Source organism: Tupaia chinensis, unplaced genomic scaffold, assembly GCF_000334495.1.
Source record: "Tupaia chinensis unplaced genomic scaffold, TupChi_1.0 Scaffold000424_1, whole genome shotgun sequence".
Classification (NCBI taxonomy): domain Eukaryota; kingdom Metazoa; phylum Chordata; class Mammalia; order Scandentia; family Tupaiidae; genus Tupaia; species Tupaia belangeri.
Window position 1 is genome coordinate 819,638 of NW_006159929.1, and position 20,010 is coordinate 839,647.

The 20,010-nt window shown below is 39.9% G+C and overlaps 1 protein-coding gene across 6 annotated transcripts in view; it reads right to left on the bottom strand.

The window, feature by feature from the left end:
• KCNMA1 (potassium calcium-activated channel subfamily M alpha 1) overlaps window positions 1–20,010 on the bottom strand; it is an 818,234-nt gene that overhangs the window by 148,876 nt on the left and 649,348 nt on the right. For all 6 annotated transcript variants that reach the window (XM_027774363.1, XM_027774362.1, XM_006154895.3 and 3 more), the window contains exons 16-17: window positions 11,398–11,466; window positions 1,198–1,284 (exon numbers count right to left, since the gene is read on the bottom strand). In XM_027774363.1, the coding sequence (XP_027630164.1) occupies window positions 1,198–1,284; window positions 11,398–11,466 (156 nt within the window). The remainder of the gene's footprint in view (window positions 1–1,197; window positions 1,285–11,397; window positions 11,467–20,010) is intronic.

Sequence of the window (20,010 nt, forward strand, 5' to 3'; positions counted from 1 at the left end):
CTGTGTTTCAGTTTCCTCATATTAAAGGGGGAAGTAGTAATATTACCTATCTGTGTAAGGCTGCTCAAGTGAGCTCACACATACAGAAAACCTAAAACTTACAAAAGTTCTGACATGCAGTAAACCCTCTCTGAAAGTGTGTTCGTATTATTAAATTTGGTAGGAAATGAGTGAGCAAATTCCAATCTGGGCTCTGGCACTTTTTAATTGGCTGCATGGCTTGGACAAATTATTTCAATTTTGCAGATGAGGACACCAAAGCCCTGAGTGTTTAAGAAGACTTACCTTCCAAGGTTATCTTGGGGAGTAGGAATAAAGAACATAGCACATTTAACACAGGCCTGGCTTTGAGTAGAAATTCATTAAATACAATAGACTTCTATAAATAAATACAGAACTTTACAGCTGAAAATATAGTTAAAATATTTTACGTAACATTATTGTTGAGCTTCGTGACTGATCCATCTGGTCATTTATGTCACATTTTCTGCTCGTAAATTTTTCCAAATTCATAGGATAGAATCAAATGTAACAATACTCCATGTTGTTCTGCAAAAGGCCCTACAATTCCCTAGGCTGCTTAAACAGGTTTACGGATACTAATAAAAATGTCATGAAACATTGAAGCCAAGAAAATCCTGGGCTGTACCTGTGGAGGCTTAACAATTGAAGCTGACAACTTCAGCCACTTACCTAGAAAGCCACTAACAAAAATACAGCCAGTTTAATATTTTTTTCTGAAATTAATCCAAATCTTTTGAAACTCCATTTGGTCCCTACAGTAGAAAGCTGATAATTCTCAAGGAAATTTTCCTAGATAATAGTCCACAAAGCGCACTCGGCAAGGAGCCATTTGTTCTGTTCTGTTGTTCTAGGTCGTCAGGAATCAGGAATAACTCTAGAAAGCCATTCAGCTTTTCAGACCTCAGTTTCCTCCCTTGTGAAATGAAGGAAAAGGTGACTAGGCCTCCTCTCACTAAAATTGTATTATTCTCATTTTAAAATGTGGAACTGACTATGTAAAAATGGGGCTATGAAAGCACAATTTCTTGTTCCTGAAACTTTGCACTACTTGATGCCAAGCATGTTAAGAAGTTTTGGGGTTAAAGCCTTGTACATATGGAAGCATGCCCACCACAGTAGGTCCAAATGTCTATGGCTGGGCATAAAGGAAGGCAGATGAAAAAACCCTCTTACCTTTTAACTTCTTTGGCATCACTTGCGATGAAAAATCCTAAAGTACCTTCTTGGATCTTAAGATGGTTTCCAGGATTAATTAATATACTGCTCAGTGAACAAAAACAAACAAAGAAGACACATTTGTGAGGTTATGTTCTGAATAAAACCTTGAAAGCCAAACCATACTATTATTTTATAGGGGGCCCACTAGTTTAATGTTTTTCCCAGAGATTTATCCACAGCCTGATTCCCATCTCAGGAAGTTGAATAATGCCATCATGACATTCGATTGCTTAATTCCCAGGCTGGTATAATCCCAGTTGAAGAAATCAAAGCAAATCTAGGTTTTAGAGTGTTAGTTTACATGATGACGCAGTTTAGCTGCCATCATGAGCATCTGACTTCAAGTAAAGCTCCTCATAACATATCCCTTTTCAAACCACTGTTGATGGTAACACCAAAGAGTTACTGGTCTAATAAAGTTCTTGCTATGCCAATTTTCCATTATATGACAGAGCATTAATGGGACCCCTATAGATATACAAAACATACACTTATACACACCACATATTACTGTGGGGAATGGTACATGATACCCGTAACCAATGTAGAAGCAAACTGACCGTCTTTATGACATTGATATGGATGGACATGGAAACAGTTTCCATGTCTAGGATCTATAGGAAGAATCAGATCTAGCCAAACAATGACAAGAAATACGTGAGCAGTTGGGCATACTTCACGATTCCAGCCTGCTGCTTATAGAAACATATAGGGTGTTTGAATAAGATGCATATCTAGTATCTCCTAATTGGGGAAAATCTGCAATTAGAAAACAAATTCAAATTATCCCAAAAAAAAACCTTTCCCTGTAGGAAAGTATGAACCTAAATATACCCTGTCCTATTTCAAAGTGGTATAAATAGATTAGCTGACCAAGTTGTGTTTGGACTGACAGAAGAGATAAATGCACTCTGATCTAATAAATGGATGAAACAAACAAGTTTAATTTTCTGCAGATCAAAAGCAGAGTATAGGAATATCTTACACAGAGACTGACATGAGGCTTTGGACTTAATGGATTCTAAATTAAGGGACTAAATTAAACAATAGATACAAGAGAAGTATTCTTTGATCTGAAAAGCTAGTGTTTAAGGTAATAAATATTTAACATCAGTCTAAAGAAAGTCCTTAGCTGACCAAAACAATCAAAACTGAGGGTGGTAATTAACGTGTAATCTTGTTCTACTGGAAAACCATTCCAGAAAAGTGCTATGGCCAACAGAACAATATCGCTATAGTAATATAGTAAAGTTGAAGGACTCTCAGCATATAATTATTGAAAAATGACCCCAGGTAAACTGGAAGGACTCTCAGCATATAATTATTGAAAAATAATTGTGGTCACAAGAACAGCCACTGTTACCTCTAACAAGGCCTGACAGAAGAAACCCAAACCTGTGTCATTGCTGTAATCAACACTGAATAGTAGCAAGGATCTGTGAAGATCTGACTGTCCTGCCCCGGAACCAGGAGATTCCTCCAACATCAGATAGCAGGAGTCCGCACTAACAGCACAGCTGGCCACAGGCAGTACCACTGCATAGCCACCTTCTAATTACCTCTAGGCCAACTCTTCACACTGGCATAACAAACCCTCTGACTTCATGCAATCACAAGGGAAAAGGGTCAGAGATAGAGTTTAGATGGATTTCTTTTTCAAAGCCAATTAAATACAACATTTTAGAAGGGCAGAATTCTGAATTTTGCACATTTTTTTAACCTTCTTTCCTGCAAGGCAGTTCTTATATGCCTCAGTTCTGCAATCAAAACTTGGTCCAAATCCCAACACTGCCACTTAGTAGCTGTCTGACTTGGGGCAAGTTACTAAACCTTCTTAAGAATTCAATTTCCTCATCTAAAAGAGGGGGCTCATGATTATAATAGTTTTTCTTCAGAGAATTAAGTGAGGTAATGTATAGAAGGCTCAAGGCATGTTGGTTATTGTTCCTTTTATTATTTTACTCTTACAAAAATAACAAAACAAAAAAAGTCAATGTGCATTTTATTTTCAACAGAATTACCAGAGATTTTCTTTAGCTGGCCTCATGCAATGGAACGCAGAGCTTATAAAATACCCTGTCCATCATAGGATGCAGTTACAGAGTGAAGAGCTGTACACTCCAGAATAATGTATAAGTGCATCCGTGAAAAACTCCATGCACTGCTAGTGCCTGAAGGAGCTAGCTCTTTAAAGTTAGTAAAGTCTACATTTTGAAATGCCTTCATATAAGAATGTGATGAAATGTAAGAAAAGATTCTGGGTGAAAAAAAAATCCTATCATGATGTGAACATCTAAATTCAAAAGGAAAAATTTGACACACAACATCTTGCTGACACCTATGTACAAAAAGAGGCTTGCATAGAACCCTCGGCTTCCTTTGCAGTAGGTGCTTCATTAATTGTACTCCAGTGACCGAGCCCACTGTGTCCTTGTGAAGCTCGGTGACAGCAAGGATCCTATGGATGAAATGTTTCTTTTCATTTCCTCTGTTCTCTATCAGCACTGAACAAGAATTGGCCTATAGTGAAAGTTGGATTGGCATTCTGGAGAGTGCAGGTTGAGATCACTTACTACAGCTTTTAAGCTTGCTTTAGTCAATCTAGTGTGGTGAAGAGGACAGATTCTGAGCACAGATAGGAGGCGCGTTTGTGTTTACGTCTCAGGTTTGCCATTTTGATGCTGGCTAAGCACTTTGCCCTCAGTTCAAGTTCTGGCTTTGGGCACACGGACGCAGCCAAGCCTCATTCTCTTTGTCTGAAAAGTGGGGTAGAAATCACTAGTGTACTGTGTCTCTAAGAGAATTGAAGAATCTACATGTGCATAAGAATGTGATGAAATGTAAGAAAAGATTCTGGGTGAAAAAAAATCCTATCATGATGTGAACATCTAAATTCAAAAGGAAAAATTTGACACACAACATCTTGCTGACACCTATGTACAAAAAGAGGCTTGCATAGAACCCTCGGCTTCCTTTGCAGTAGGTGCTTCATTAATTGTACTCCAGTGACCGAGCCCACTGTGTCCTTGTGAAGCTCGGTGACAGCAAGGATCCTATGGATGAAATGTTTCTTTTCATTTCCTCTGTTCTCTATCAGCACTGAACAAGAATTGGCCTATAGTGAAAGTTGGATTGGCATTCTGGAGAGTGCAGGTTGAGATCACTTACTACAGCTTTTAAGCTTGCTTTAGTCAATCTAGTGTGGTGAAGAGGACAGATTCTGAGCACAGATAGGAGGCGCGTTTGTGTTTACGTCTCAGGTTTGCCATTTTGATGCTGGCTAAGCACTTTGCCCTCAGTTCAAGTTCTGGCTTTGGGCACACGGACGCAGCCAAGCCTCATTCTCTTTGTCTGAAAAGTGGGGTAGAAATCACTAGTGTACTGTGTCTCTAAGAGAATTGAAGAATCTACATGTGCTGAGTGGTAGGTACACAGTAGGCCCAGGGAGCCCTTAATGCAAGTTTACCATTAATAAGGAGTAGGGTGATTACAAAATGAAACAAGAGATAAACTCTCATGGCAACACAGCTCTCTACTTTGTCTTTGGTGCTAATAAACTGCACAGAAGGTAACGTACTGGCCTGGAAAGACCACTGTACTGACTGCAGTATCCGGAATACAATATCTCTGCAAACACCAGGAGATGGACTAACTTGGACTGGCTTTGGGCTGCACAGTAGAATATTCTGTTCTTTAAATCTTATGGCTGATTGCGTAAGGTGCCAAAAGCATCTCCAATGACTTCACAGTCTGTGCAATTCTGGGATGGCCTCTTGTTCCCTACAAGCAGGGGTGAGAAGGTTTCAATCATCTCTAAGTGGGGTGTGAGGCAGCATCATTTGCAGATATAGAGATAAAGCTAAGGTTGCCCTCTTTGTGGGAATTGAAAGAATGAGTTCAGCCTTGTGAATTCAGAAAGGAAGACATCTAGATGCATGAAGATGCTCATTGGGGTGGAGTCTGCTTACGTATTTAAAGTTTTCATAAGGAAGTGCATACCCTTCCTTCTGGGGACCATGACACATAATACACAGTATCAAAGAATCTGAGGAAATGCATTATTGCTTTTGATATTTCAGACATTAAGTATTCTATCCACATTGCAAATCTAGAAAGTGGAAGTAAAGTGGTAATCCTCCTCTTCTTGAAAATATAAAAACATAAAGACTTTAGAAGAACTATTTTTTTTTGCAAGATGCCTACTACACTTAGGATTTATTATTGACCTCCTAATGGGAATACATAAATTTTCCAAAGATCTTTGATCTCTTTAGGAGTATATCCAATGTTAAGTCTGTCTTGCCCTCAGGACTACCAACACCTCCTTCCCTGTGTGTCACTTTAAATCAGTTCTCTGGCTCCAACTTTATCTAATTCATCAACCTATTGGAGGTGTATCATGTGAAGAATAAAGCACATCTCTAAGAAAAGGAGATCATATATCCATGAGCAGAATTCCAATAAAGACATCTTCTAGGCAGAGTTGGACTTTCCCTCGTTTTGAACATCACAGAAATTATCCTCTCCTATGGCTTTGCCGATTTCAAATGAAAATACCTAGTCTCAGCTGGAAGCACAAGGCTGGTGAGGGCCCTTCTCCAGGGATATTTGCTCTCCAGTGCTACGTCTAAACTTTTCCTTTGTCTACTCATCCATTTTCTGTAAGGAACCTATAGCTGAACAGAGGGGTAAATAAACAGGATCACGCTCTATTTACTTTTAAGTTTCTCATAGTAGTATACTAAGAGCCCTGCATACAATAGGTGCTTTGCAATTATTTTTTGAATGAATGAAAAACATGTCATTGGTCTCAGTTCCAAAAGTTTTCCTTTTCCTCTCTAACAAGGAGAAAAGTAGTCACTGCTGTTCTTTCAAAGACCAAGCTGCAATTCTCATCAGTCAGGACCAGCAAAGGAGTGGCCACATCTCTTGTAGCAGGTTGGCCAATAAGCTAACAATCTCTCAGAGGCAAATCTTCAAGTACATAACAGTGTATCACCTGGGAAGTTAGACCAATTGATCTCAATACTGAAAACACAACTCACTTAAAACTGTAATATGTGTTTCTAAATGAAAGACACAACTATACTGGTTAGCAGGGTTCAGTCCAACAGGGAAATGTCTGCTTTGGTCCCTCCATGAGAAAAGCACCAGGTCCCAAGATGCATGGCATTTCGCTGGGTTATCTCCTGTTAAACCCTGGTCAGGTTGGAGGATTGGGAAGTGTCCAGGGGTGGGAGAGGATGACTTATTCCCTTTCCCCACTTGTGCAAAACAACTGGGAAACATCTAGTGATCTCTTCCTCAATCATCACAAACTTTACTTGCTTGTTATTTTGGGAGATGATCAGTGATTGGTAATTTAAACAAAAGAGATACTGTTTTAAAGGACACTTTTACCTATTTTGGATAAACATAGGTGTGTATTTTTCCTCTTCCCCCTTCATTTTTTGGTGGGTGCAATGTACCATTCCTCAGACAATTAAAATCACAACTCATATAAGAATATAATTTGTACTTGATAACATAGTCATTATATTTGTGTTTGGCAAGCTGATGAGAATTCATTAACCAGAGCAAGCAAATAAGAACCATCCAGGACTTCAGTTCATGCTGTGCCCAGACAAATCACACCACTGGGACGAGGCCTCTTTAGTCACACAATTTCACATACAATCACTATAAGGACTTTGAAGAAATCGTGACCCCTCTCAGGGAGTACAGCTGCGCTGTAGTTTGTGGGCTGTTAAAACACAGCTCAAGGAGACCCCAGATCTCAAATCTGAGCACCTTTCTAGGACTTTTCACTTTTTCTGGGCTTCAAAATATATGCTGCTGGAGTCCTACAGAACTAGACTCACACACCCTTACTTTTACATATATGTAGCACACACAGTTGTGTAATCATGCTTCAATAAGCTTATGTCCAGTTCACTTACACAGAGACAGCATAATTAAGATTGCTCCCAGTGGTCAGACTCAAGTGACCACCACTGTGGTCTGCCAATAATATCAGCAAGGGCTCGTTTGGCATGAATCAGCTCAGTAATTTTAGAAAGGGCACTTGAAACTATATTTTGCATATACAGAAAATATTAGCTACATGGAATGGGAAAGACATAATTAGAGAAGGATAACGCTAGGCACTTTGTTCTGGGAGCAAGCCACATCATTTTCTGGTACACTTTAGAACAAGTCATGCCTACATCACAACATGCCTTCACCACAATATAAGGGAGTCAAAAGCCAAAAGTCAACAGCAGAGGTGCAACCACTGTGGACCTTTGAAGATGCAAAGTGTTGCAGTAACTTCTTGCAGTTGGATCATATCAATAATACCAAACTGACAGGAAGCCACCTCTATTTATACACATCTACTCAAAAGAATCACAGATCTGACTTTGGAAAGAGTTCCAGACAAATACACACACACACACACACACACACCTACACACGCACACATATATACAATTACAAACACAAACACATGACAGTGATTACAACTACAGAGAAAAGTAAATCTTGAAAAGACGAACAAGTCGGCATCTCAATAGAACGTTTTCAACAATACTCTCCTAGAAAACACATTATTGAAAAACTAAGCTGGAAATATTAACCCAAAAAGTTTAAAAAAAAAAGTCATTGATGATGATTTAGTCATGCTTCATGCAACATAAAACAATAGCAAAACAGGGTGAAGTCACATGGTGAAAGTGGCGCTCCTTTATATTAAGAATATGTCCAAACGCTAGGGGAAACAGCCATGAGATTGTCCCAATAAACAATACTCATTCAGTAATTCAAGTTGATAATCTGGTAACTTAGTAGGAGTGTTCTAAATCTTTACTGAGCACTGCCCAAGAAATAAAACACTCAAAATATTATCACCAAAATAAGCATAGGGAAAAATAGAAGTATAAGGGCTTGGTCTCTGTTTTGTGGATAAAAGGACATGAACTCTGCTGTACAACCTGGAAACACAACACAGGGAGGAGGCAGTCACTGGGAATGTGGATGTGATACATAGACAGGATGGCATTAGAGTCTGGTGAACACCAAGACACATCAGGACAGTACAGAAACAGACACAAAAGGCTAGAGAAAAGTGTCCTCCTTTTCTACTTTAATAGTATTTGTTCTCATCATTGGTGCCATAACTGAAAACAGGATTGTGTCTTTCATTCTTTTTTTTTTTTTAGGTTTCCTGCAAAGAAGTTAGTGCGTCATCCAAAAGAATCAACATATCAAACAAGAACCTCAATAAGCTACTTTCAATTTTTATGTATTCTAGTTGGAGAGGGGTATATATGTATATATATATATATATATACATATATATATATATATACACACACACACTATATATTATATATATATATATATACACTAGACAAGGGAATTAGATTATATATGTATATATATAAATATATTTATATATTTATATATATAATCTCTCTCTTCTTGAATTCAAGACAAATGGTTAGTCCTGTGGTTAGAGTGAAGATAGAGGGTGGAGGTTGGAAGGAAAGTTAACGAAGAGAGCATACCGCTTTCGGCTTCTGCAAAACGACAAGAAAAGAATTTAAAATCAAACAATTTGATAATAAATTGACTGACACCAGAAGGGAAGAAGGAATAAAACCTTTGTTTCAAATCATTTGAAGGATGCACATGAAAACAAGGGTTTTCAGCAAAGCATGAAAACAGTATCATGGGAAGAAACTAACAACAAAGGGGATAGTTAAACACAGGTTGAGGGCCAGAGGTTGCAGAGGAGAAGCAGAGTTCTCCAAATTTTAACACTTGGTCAGTTAGAAAATGTGAGGGGAAGAGATGGGAAATTTTTAAATAAAGAAAAGTTAAGATTTTCATCTCAGAAAGAAGCAACAGATAGTTTATTTTTAATATGGGTGTGGTGTTTGAAAAGTCCCGTGTTTTCTTAAGGCATGATCCACATTCCCTCAAATACACCTTTTTCCACAAGAACCAATGCGCTTGCACACTTGAGACCAAGCCACATTTGAGGATTAAAGCTGGCAATTGCACACAGAAAGCCCAAACAAAGCCAAATAAGTTTGTTTTGTTTTGTTTGCCCTTTTCTGACAATAAATAAATAACAAAAGACTAAACACTGTAAGCATGGCTTTGTTGATAGTCTATCATGTTTGTGAAGCAATTGGAGGGCCCATCAAAGACATAATTTTATTTTCAGGGATAGCTCTGAGTTTGTTTTCTTAGACTAGTGATGGTGGAGTCATACTGAATCATTAATAGCACTTTGCTCTCCTCATGACCAAAAAGTGGCAGATGGGAGAAAACTGGTCAAGGGTCAGTTATTGCAAAATAGTTGAAAATACTATTCAGGGCCAGCAAGTGGTATGGTGGTTAAGGCGGCTGGATCCCACATGGCCCACTGCATGATTCAAGTCCCAGATCCAGAGGCTTAAAAGACACACCGGACACATTCACATGCCTGACCAAAATCCCAAGAGGAGAGTGGAGTGGAAGGAATCCCCTCTAAGTGGTGATTTATCACTTTTCTTCTCTCAGTCTCTCTCTCTTTCTGTCTGCCTCTCTCTGGTGAGCAAACACACCCTATAGTAAAACTAAAAACAAAAAAAGAAAAACACCGTTCTGTATCAGTGTCACCCGCATCATGACCCCTTTTTTGAGAAATGCAAAAGGTGATAGAGAACACTGAGTTACAAAAATATTTACTGATTTGCCAACATGAAAAACATCATTTGCAAAAACCCAGGACACACAATTCCCCTCTATGGGTACAGGTGAGGATTGGCAAAAATAGAGGCAAACAGAATCTCAGAAAATTCCACCTTATATGTTTAAGAGCAAACAGCCAGAACATCCTTCTTTTTTTTCAAATAATATTCTTCACTTTGCCAACATGGAAAATAAAAATGTATATCTCTACACGTATGTGCTAACTAGTACGCCCATGTTCTACAGGTGGCCTCCAAATCTACCATTTATTGTCCTTTTGGTTGATTTGGACTTTTAAAATAGCTTCAGATTTGATCAAATTGACTTTGTGAGCAATCTGATCTGGGGGTGAAGGTAACAGAAAACATTGAATTGACTTGCTTATAGTCCAGCGTTTGTTGGTGTTTGGCTTGCTTTTATATTTTATAGACATGGACTACACATGTGAAAGTCTAACTTTCCTGGGTCCAGATAATGTAAACACCTTAAGGAATGAGGCAGGAACCCTCTGCCTGTTTTGCTCTGTACTCTGCTTAGTTACTAACGCACATGCTGGCAGATACCTGCACTCTACACCCAGGTATCTGCAGAAACAAACAATGGACTCTAGGAAGGAGAGACTATGGATGCCACTTAGGAGGACAAAGGCCTGAGCATCTCTCCACACACTCTCTTTCTTACAAAGTTATTGGTAAGAATTCAGGAGCAAAAATCATCTCTAGTTTATCTGTAATGCGTACAGTCCTCATCAACAAAACTCCCTGTTAGCATGAGGCTCCCCTCTTCCAGTGTGATCGCATATATTGACTGGGGTGTTATCTATTTCAGCCAGACCCAATCCCCCATCAGTCTAATTTGCACATAATTAAGTGAAAAATAAATAAATAAAAGGAGTTCCTGCCTCTGAGCTCCACTCTCCTGGCTAATTTACATGAGGATGATACTCTGCCACCTGGAATTCGGTTACACCGGGAGCAGCACATATGGTACACAATAGGCTGCTTGTCATCTGGCTATCAAGAGAGCTGCTGTCTCCCATCGTGGCTTTACCCCATGCCTGCTGTAAAGGAGGTCCAAATCTACCTGCTTTCTGCTGACAGTGGTAGGAAGGTGTTTCAGGGCATTGTCTACACCTGGTTTTATGTTTAGGAAGTGAAAAGCCCAGGTTGACATAATCAGGTAGAAATACTTGCATGGCTTGTCCCTGTCTTCTAGGAAAGCACTGAATTCCCAGTGGGGCTTAGGATGCCACGCTGCTCTGAGTTAGAACCTGGCTGAGTTTGCCTTGAAATGTACGCTGGGGTCAGAAAGGTGCTACCTTGGGTTCCGAGCAAATCAATAATGCGCAAGAAAGAAGAAGTGGACAGAACATTCCGAGAGTGCATTCTCACCACCATAAAATGTCAGTCAGCCCCTGGGTCACTGCAAACTTACCGGCTCTCTCGGTTGGCGGACTTGTACTCAATGGCTATCATTAGGAGCTTGAGCTTCACAAAACACAGCCTGCAATGAGATGGAGAAGCCTTCCAGTCAGTGCTTCTGAATGACCAGAGCCACACAACAAACACTGCTATAACCTTTCAGTCTCCTAATGCAGTCATTATCCAAGGGGATCCTTACTCCACCACTCCTGTGCCAAAGGGAGGGAGTACAAGCTACAGCTCCCATCTTCCCCATTAAGCCTGATTTCTCACAAGTGATGAGGAGCTGGATGTTCAAAGTGCAAATTGCACTCTGGTCTGGATGTCTAGACACAGACCCCAAGCAGGGATGTGTGCCTGGAGATTTACGCTGGGCCAGATTCATTAGTTACTCGGCTGGGTAGTAAAATGTTAACTACAGGGGGGAGGGAGAGATTTGGAGCAGCTGGACCTGTTATTTGGATTCCATTTCGGTCTTTTGTACAAATGGCGCATACTGTTGTTCCGAGCAGACCCCTGTGTGCTTGGAATGATGGTAATAATACTTAGCCTCCGTGTAAGTGCCCAGCACATGACTATGGCATTGTCACTCCTGGCTCCACGCAAGCTGTCTCACCTCATCTGCCTGGTGCTCTCGATCACAGACCAGACTGCCTTGAGGCTGGCTTGCTCCTGCCTCTGTGCCTTCACCCATGCAGTTCCACCCCAAGAACGTCTTCTCCTGTCCTCTTGACCCTTCTCCCAGGTCCTGTCAAATCTACCCTTCCATGTAGGTCTTCTCTAGCTACTGCTGCCCTCTGACTTTCTATTCTCAGACATCATTCATCCTTTAGTCAAGGTTACACTGGCTGTTAGTAATGCTCCCTATTGTATCATATGTCTAAACTCTGTGTCCTCAACCACAGCAACCTCTTGAAGAGTTTTGGACTTGTTTAGAATGTCCCATAATGCATAGTGAAAGGACACACTGATGCAGAAGAGCTCAATGTGCAAATGATCCCTACTTACTGTGTTTTAATTCTAAGAAAATAACAAGTACAGAAAATATTTAAATATAAAGATGTTCAGAGTAGTGTTATTTATACAGATAAGAAAAATTAAAAGCAACTTAAATGTCCATTAATACAGCCACCGTTAAGTAAGACACAGAACAATATGGTATTAAGTAACATTCAAAATGACTTTTTGAAAAAATATATCAGGTGTGACATCAGGTCCAGCCTCCATGGTCAGATAGTAGCAAGCTGAACTGCAGTGCTGAAAGTAACATGTTCTACTGCAGTTTCAGATCTCAGACTGACCCGGAACATGCCAGGTACATGCATGGGCACCCATGATTCTGAGGAGCTGGAGAGCTGGAGGAAGGGGTTCATGTGTGATGAGGCTCTGTCTAGGCTGCCCTTCTCTCTCTCTTTCTCATGTGCATATGCACACACCTTACCATGAATAAAATAAAACTTAAAAAGAGATAAAAGATCAACAAATGTAAACAACATGATGCAGTTAGATGAAAAAATATATTTATACACTCAGAAAGGAAAGCTCACATAAACAACAACAACAACAACAAATTATAGACATTATCTATTCCAAGTTTCTACAGTGGGGATTTATCACTTATGTTTTATGGATTTCTTGGATAATAGAATATTGGTGGGCTAATAGATAGCAAAATGAGTTGACAGTTATTTACCGCCAGCACTATAAACGGGATGAGGTGTTTGGTCAAGAGGTGGGTCCTTTCTTGGCAGTCCCATATAATCCCCGTAACATCCCTAAGAGGAAGCTATTATCCCTGTTATTCAAACTTTTATTCTTATCGTAGTGGGAGAGATACACAATAAGCAAATATACAAGTGAATTTCCAGATGATGACAAGTACTACGCAGAAAATAAAACCTAAGAGGGTAAAGAGTCACTGGGAAGAAGTGTGTCATCTTTGTTGGTCCAGGAAGATTATTCTGAGGAGGCAGAGAATGCTACACCGAGCATCAAGGGAAGGAGCAGGCAAGGAGGGGATATGGGAAAAGGGCTTATAGAAGAGAGCATAAACATCAAGTGCAACAATTTTGAGGCAGGAAAGAGCTCTGAGTATTTGGGGACTTAGCAATAAAGCCAGGAAGGCTGAAGCTGAAAACAAAGTCAACAGTGACAGTGATGAGGTCAAAGAGCCAGGTGAGAGCAAGTTCCTTTCTAGCTTGCCACAAAGGAATCTATGGTTTATTCTAAGTGGAATGGAAGGCTTTTTGTTGGTTTTAAATAAAGTGACATAATCAGATGTGCCAGACATAGGATACATTGCTTGCAAGAAAGGTGCTGATGAAGGCCTCATGCTTTCTAGGGGGAATGAGACCAACTGCTTGTTTCTACCTGTGAGACTGTGGTTCACCAGCATTGCCTTCAACAGACAATCAGATTTCAAAGGACCACTTCGATCCAGCCTTATTTGGGTTTTCTTGTTCCTGCCAGCAGACACCAATGACCTGGGTCTTTGTGCTAATTATGCAGTTTACTGAAATACCAACACACATATTCAGCTGTAGCTAGAAAAATACCCTTAATTTACATCGCATAGCACACAGCGAACACGCACCCTTTAGGGGGCTGTTACTTTTAAAGCTTAAAATATCTTTAAAAAGTCAGATAGCTTATGCAATGTTTATTGAACTGAATTACCAGCTCAAGTAACCACTTTCTAATGTAAATAATAGCTAAATGTCAAAAAAATCAAGAAGACTGATCTTAACTCAATATGAATCATGCGAAGATTAATTTGCTGATATCCTATGAACAATGACCATTCCAATTTGGAACTCAGATAGTTTATGGAATCAAAGATCTTATTTGCTTTTATGGACTTAATCTTACTGCTGAGAAGGGAAGACATAGTCCATAGTAATGCTGAATTATGTCTTCCTAGCTACTGTTACCACTTACCAAATGGATATAGAAAGAAAAGAGCTTCCTAACATAAGAAAGTCAATAAAATCTACATGCCTTTGTGCACGTTCCTCTACCTTATAGGGGTGGACCGGCAGATCTCTGAGTCCTCTTACAATTTCAAATCCATAACTTTTAAAGTTATGCCTGTGGTGATTCTACGCAGCCTTATAGAAGCCTCTTTTTAATAAGCCCTTTGACCAAACACATGCTATTGCTCACTGCCAAGAGGAGATAAGAGAGAAGAGGGACAGAATAACGCAAACAGAGTAACATATACAAACAGCACCACACCATATATTTTCAGACTGAGGCTTTACAAGATTGGCTGGTCCTTTTCTTTTTATATAGAGGTTTTTTTTTAAAGCTGAGGTCCAAAGAAAGGAAAGCAACTGACTCAAGATCAGATGACTATTATGTAGAAAAAAAAAAAAAAAAAAAAGAAAGAAACTAACTAAATAAATAAATAAATAAAGTACGTGACAATGGCATAGTGATTAAGGCGGCTGGATCCCACAGGGCTGATTGTACAGTTTGAGTCCGAGACATTATGGCTTGAAAAACACTTGGGCATGTGTGTGTATGTGCCAAAATCCTGAGAGGAAAGTAGAAGAGGAATTGCAGCATGATCATCCCCCATGGGAGAACTTTTTCACTTTCTCTCTCTTTCTCTGTCTTTCTGGTGAATGCACATGCTCTCTAGCAAATTAAAAAAGAGAGAAAAGAAAAGAAAAACCAGAAGTGGAAATCAGGTTTCCATGCAGTGTGCCTCTTAGATTTTGTCTCACAAAATCAGAGGAAATGAAGGGCTAGTCACAAGCTTAACATGCAGGCAACATTCTGTTTGATGAGTACAATGTTTCTTAAAAACCAGAAATAGAAACCAACAGGTGATTTCATGTAAAAACTGGCTTTTCAGAGTTTCTTGAAAAATCAGATATGGGCACTCTGGAATCACACTCCATATGGCTAAAAGGGACTGGAGCTGTCAAGCTGCCTGCCAAGCTGCCTGGCTGGATGTACTCCATGAGCCACAGTCCCCGCCACTCTCTATTGCACTCGATCTCCTTACCCTTCACTGTTCGTTGCTAACCATCTTCCCCCTACAGGCATATATGTTGGTATGCACATGTGTGTGTGTATTCTTTTTATTTTATTTTATAATTTCTTATTTACATTTAATTGTTGCACATCTTTGTGGAGTACAATACAGTTTTTTAAAGCATGCATGCACTATGTGATAATCAAACCAAGGATATTAACATATTCATCACTTTCCAAAAAGAGTATTATATTATGTTGTGCACCTTTGGCTTTTATTCTATTAGTGCTTTCTTTGAAATGTGTGTGTGTGTGTGTGTGTGTGTACATATATATATATATGGGTTTTCGGAAAAGTCATGACACATTTTTGCAAGAAAAAAAATCATGGCTTTTCTGACAATACACATACACACACACACACACACACACACACACACAGACACACACTTTTTCTTACTTTGCTGTGGTATACCATTCCATAATCTATTTGCCTTGTCCACATGCATGCCTGTGTCTGATGAACATTTTCTTCAGAGTCCCTCTCCTGCCTTCATCCCCTGCACAGTCTCAGGTCTACAGTTGCTCTCTCTACTTGTGTATCTTCAGATCCTTGCATTTCTGCCACAGCATGAAGACACGCATGTACATTTTTAATCCCTGTTCTAACAGGTATCCTCTGGCTATTGGCAAAATACAAATCTTAAACAAACCACGATTTGCACTCGAATTTTGCAAAGGGCAAATAGTACGCTTCCAATAAAGGCAGAATAAACAAAGAAATACAGAAGTGAGTGAGGAGCAGTATCTCATAAGTTTACGGGATGATGGAGAAGAGATAATGTGGCGAGTGAGGAAAATCCAGACAGAGTAAAGCCTGTAAGTGAGTATAGGATCAGGAAACAATGTATTTCTTAATTCGTCTTGCCTGTAAGAAACAAATAGATTGAAAAGAAGGATGTCGAAGGAGATAATAGTAGTAATATGCTCTAAGAATCGAATTTGTACCTTCAATCCACTAGGCCAAAATGCAAATCCAGTTCAATGTATCCTTGGGACCCTCTAGAGATTTTGTCATAAAGAGTACAAGCCTAAGAACATGCATTGGACTATCCAGAATTGTTGTCCTGAGGTTAAATATTTACTTGCATCATTCAACAGCATTTTTGGTAAAGAAAAATGGGCTTAGCCATCTAATTCTTATAATCATGCATTTGGCTTTACTCAGACTGTGATGTTTCAAAGTATATAAAACTTGTATGGGATCAAGAAGCACGTTAGGGGGAACCAGCAGTTAGCGTAATGGCTATGTCGCTGGACTCCCACGTAGTCGACCGCGGTTCGCGTCTCGGACCCGGTGGCTTAAATCTCACGCCGGGCTCATGTGCGTGCGTGCCCAAGATCCCGAGAGGAGAAGGGAGGAGAAGGGATTGCGGCGTGACCATCCCCCTGGGGGGTGATTTCTCGCTTTCTGTCTCTATGTCTCTGTCTGTCTGGCGAGCGCACACGCCCTATAGCGAAAACCTCTCCAAAAAAAAAGAAAAAAAAAAAAGAAGCACGTTAGAGTGAGTTAAGGTGCAAGAAGTAAGGAAATCTTCACAATGTGATAACTAGAATAAAATCAGCCATAAGCTAGTAAGAATTTAATTCTTAGCTTCTAAAATAAAATGTCCCAATATGTCCAATGCAGGGAGTTGTAGCTGGTTACCAAAATAATTACAAGGCAATAGAAATCACTTCTTTTTTCAAGAAAAAAAAAATGCCACTTGTCATAAAAAGGTCTTAAACCAGCAATCTGCAATAAAACTGTTGTAATAAGTTAGATTGCTTTCTTGATAATTATTAAGAAGAGGTCTACCAAATTTGATGACATTACACAAAGCCTTTTTTTTTTTTTATGGCCAGCATCATCTGTTAACTACAGTAGTTTCAACCCAGATGTTCCTGAACAAAGGCTCTTAAGAATTAGAGTCCAACTGTTTCTACCTACCCAGAGGGAAATAAATCGTTCTTGCCATTAAATCAGCCCCCTTGAATGGAAAGACGACTTGCTGATGTGAATTAAGCATGGAAGCCTGTCAGAGTTTGCACCTTCTGATGCGTTCAGGAAGAGAATGCTAAGATGAGATCTGAAGCTGTTCAAGATGACTCACCCCACAACTGGGGTGGATGAAGAGGGAGGAGAAACTCTCATCCTGCCCCCCAGACCAGGCTCCATCCCAAAGCACCAACCTCTGCCCAACCATCCAGAGGCTTCAGGCTAACATGCATAATCAGAGTGGATGTGGATGCAAACTTTGCACATTAGAAACCAGGTCTTTAGGATCAGGGGGCTAGAAGGGGGGAAAAAATCACATTCAGGGGCCTTGACTTAAAATGATAGGTTATCAAAATGGAAACATCTAGTTAAAGAAGATTCAAATAATCAAGATTTGTAAGACTTAGCACAAGAAAATAGTGATAATTTAAATGTTCAAGACGTAACATGTTATTAAGACTCTAGTCTCCATAGCTCTGATAGAGGGTCAAGTTGGAAGGCTTTAGAATATTCCCACCCTAGAACACAAACACATTCATACATAGACACACACACAATATCTCCACTAGCCCACTCGGGAAACTCAAATTTAAACATAATGACATTCTTCGTATGGACAATTAGCATTGTCTTAAAGTGTGAAAAATGCATTTTCAGAGAGCTTTCCTATTATTATTAATCAGAAACAAAAATGTAAGGAGAACTAATGTGTTTGTTATGACTACCCAGGGCTGAATCAGGTCCTAGTACCATCCTGTTTTCTATTGTTTTCTTTCAGAGGTTTTTGCCTTAGGATGCATGTGCTTGCTTGCCAAAGAGAGAAAGAGAAACAGAGACAATGAGAGGGGAAAATGAGAAATCACCCCACAAGGGGGATGGCCATGCCGCAATCCCTTCTCCTCCATTCTCTTCCTGGAATCTTGGGCACGCACACACATGCACCTGGCATGATTTTCAAGAAACCAGGTTTGGGACTCAAACCATGGTTGATCATGTGGGAGTTCAGGGACATAACCACTAGGCCCATCTGCTGGCCCTGCACCCCATTTCCTACTCGACTCCCTCTCTGACTCCTCTGTAGAGAATTCTAGATCTGCCACTGCCTCCAGAATCTGCCATTAAGAATTCCAGCAGATTTTATGGTAACTGGCTTATTCGCTAGCACTAGTCACCTTCTAGGTACTTATAGTAAAAAAAATCATCAATATTGTATTGACATCTGTGTTCATATAGGTTCAGCCCTAATTACCATACTCCCAAGATAACTAGATGAATAAGGCCAGTACTAGGAAAGGAAAGTCGTTTTTAAAGATGAGTTTTGAGCTTCTCCATAAATTCACTTAAAATACTCATTTCTGAAGGCAGGCTCAAAAAATCTATCATGTAACAATTGGGTTTGCCTGGCTTCTCCTGCTCCGTATTCAAATTCAGATGTCTTTCTCTAGAAACGAATGGCTTTACAGAACTCAAGTTAAACTAGTTAGAGTTTTCATTGGGCAAGAGGCCCAGCTTTCTCTAGGCCATCTTAAGTGCTAAGTTTCCTCAAGTAGCTTCTGTTTAAATATTTGTGCATGCAAAGTGACTTGGAATGAGAGCAGAATTTTCAGAATTGTTAGGGGTATGGAGTGCATGTAGGTAGATAAGGTGATAGAGAATCCCCCTGCATCATCTTGAATCAGCATAGTAGCATCCATTCTTGCACATGCACCTGGGGACAGAGCTCCTGCCCTATAGCACAGCCCAGGAAGATGTGACCAGAGCTCCCCAAGTCACCCAGGCATTAAGTACTCCAATCAAATCTGAATTTTAACGGTTCTATCAGCTGCAGGGGACAGAGAGCGACACATCATATTTTAAATACAGCTTTTATCCTAATCCCCTCTGAGCTGTAAAACCTGATACAATTAAGCTTTTATATTTCGCAAGTGATGAATGACTGACTAATGTGTGCACTGTGAGATTCAGAATCTGGAACATGCTGCTCTTGCGGCAACCCAAATACTGAACCTGTGGATTCCTCCCTTTCCTTCTTCCCACCACCCTTCTCTCCCCTTGGCAGACTCTATTTTCCTACTTGGGGGCAGGGGAGTGAATCCTCACATTGATTAGTTCTCAGGATAAAAACACTGTCACTGGGACCAGCAGATGGTATAATATACATCGTTGGACTGCCACGTAGTTTGAGTCCTAGACTCACGCTAGGCATGTGTAGATGCATGCCCAAAATCTTGAGAAGAGAATGGAGGACAAGGGATTTCAGCATGGCCATCTCTCCTTGGGGGGGAGGGGTAATTTCTAGCTTTCTGTCTCTCTGGTGAGCACATGCACCCTATAGCCCTATAGCAAAAATCTCTTAAGAAAAAGAAAGAAAGAAAGAAAGAAAGAAAGAAAGAAAGAAAGAAAGAAAGAAAGAAAGAAAGAAAAAACACAAACAAACAAAAAACAAACGCTGTCACTGTTTCCCCTGAAAGTATCACAGGACAGATTAACACAATCTGATGTGTCTGTTTCTCCTATTTAAACAGACAAATTTTTGGAAAAATCTCAAAAATCTGGATGTGGAGAGTTCTCTTTCAATTCCCTACCACTCAGAGCCCCCTCTTTCCC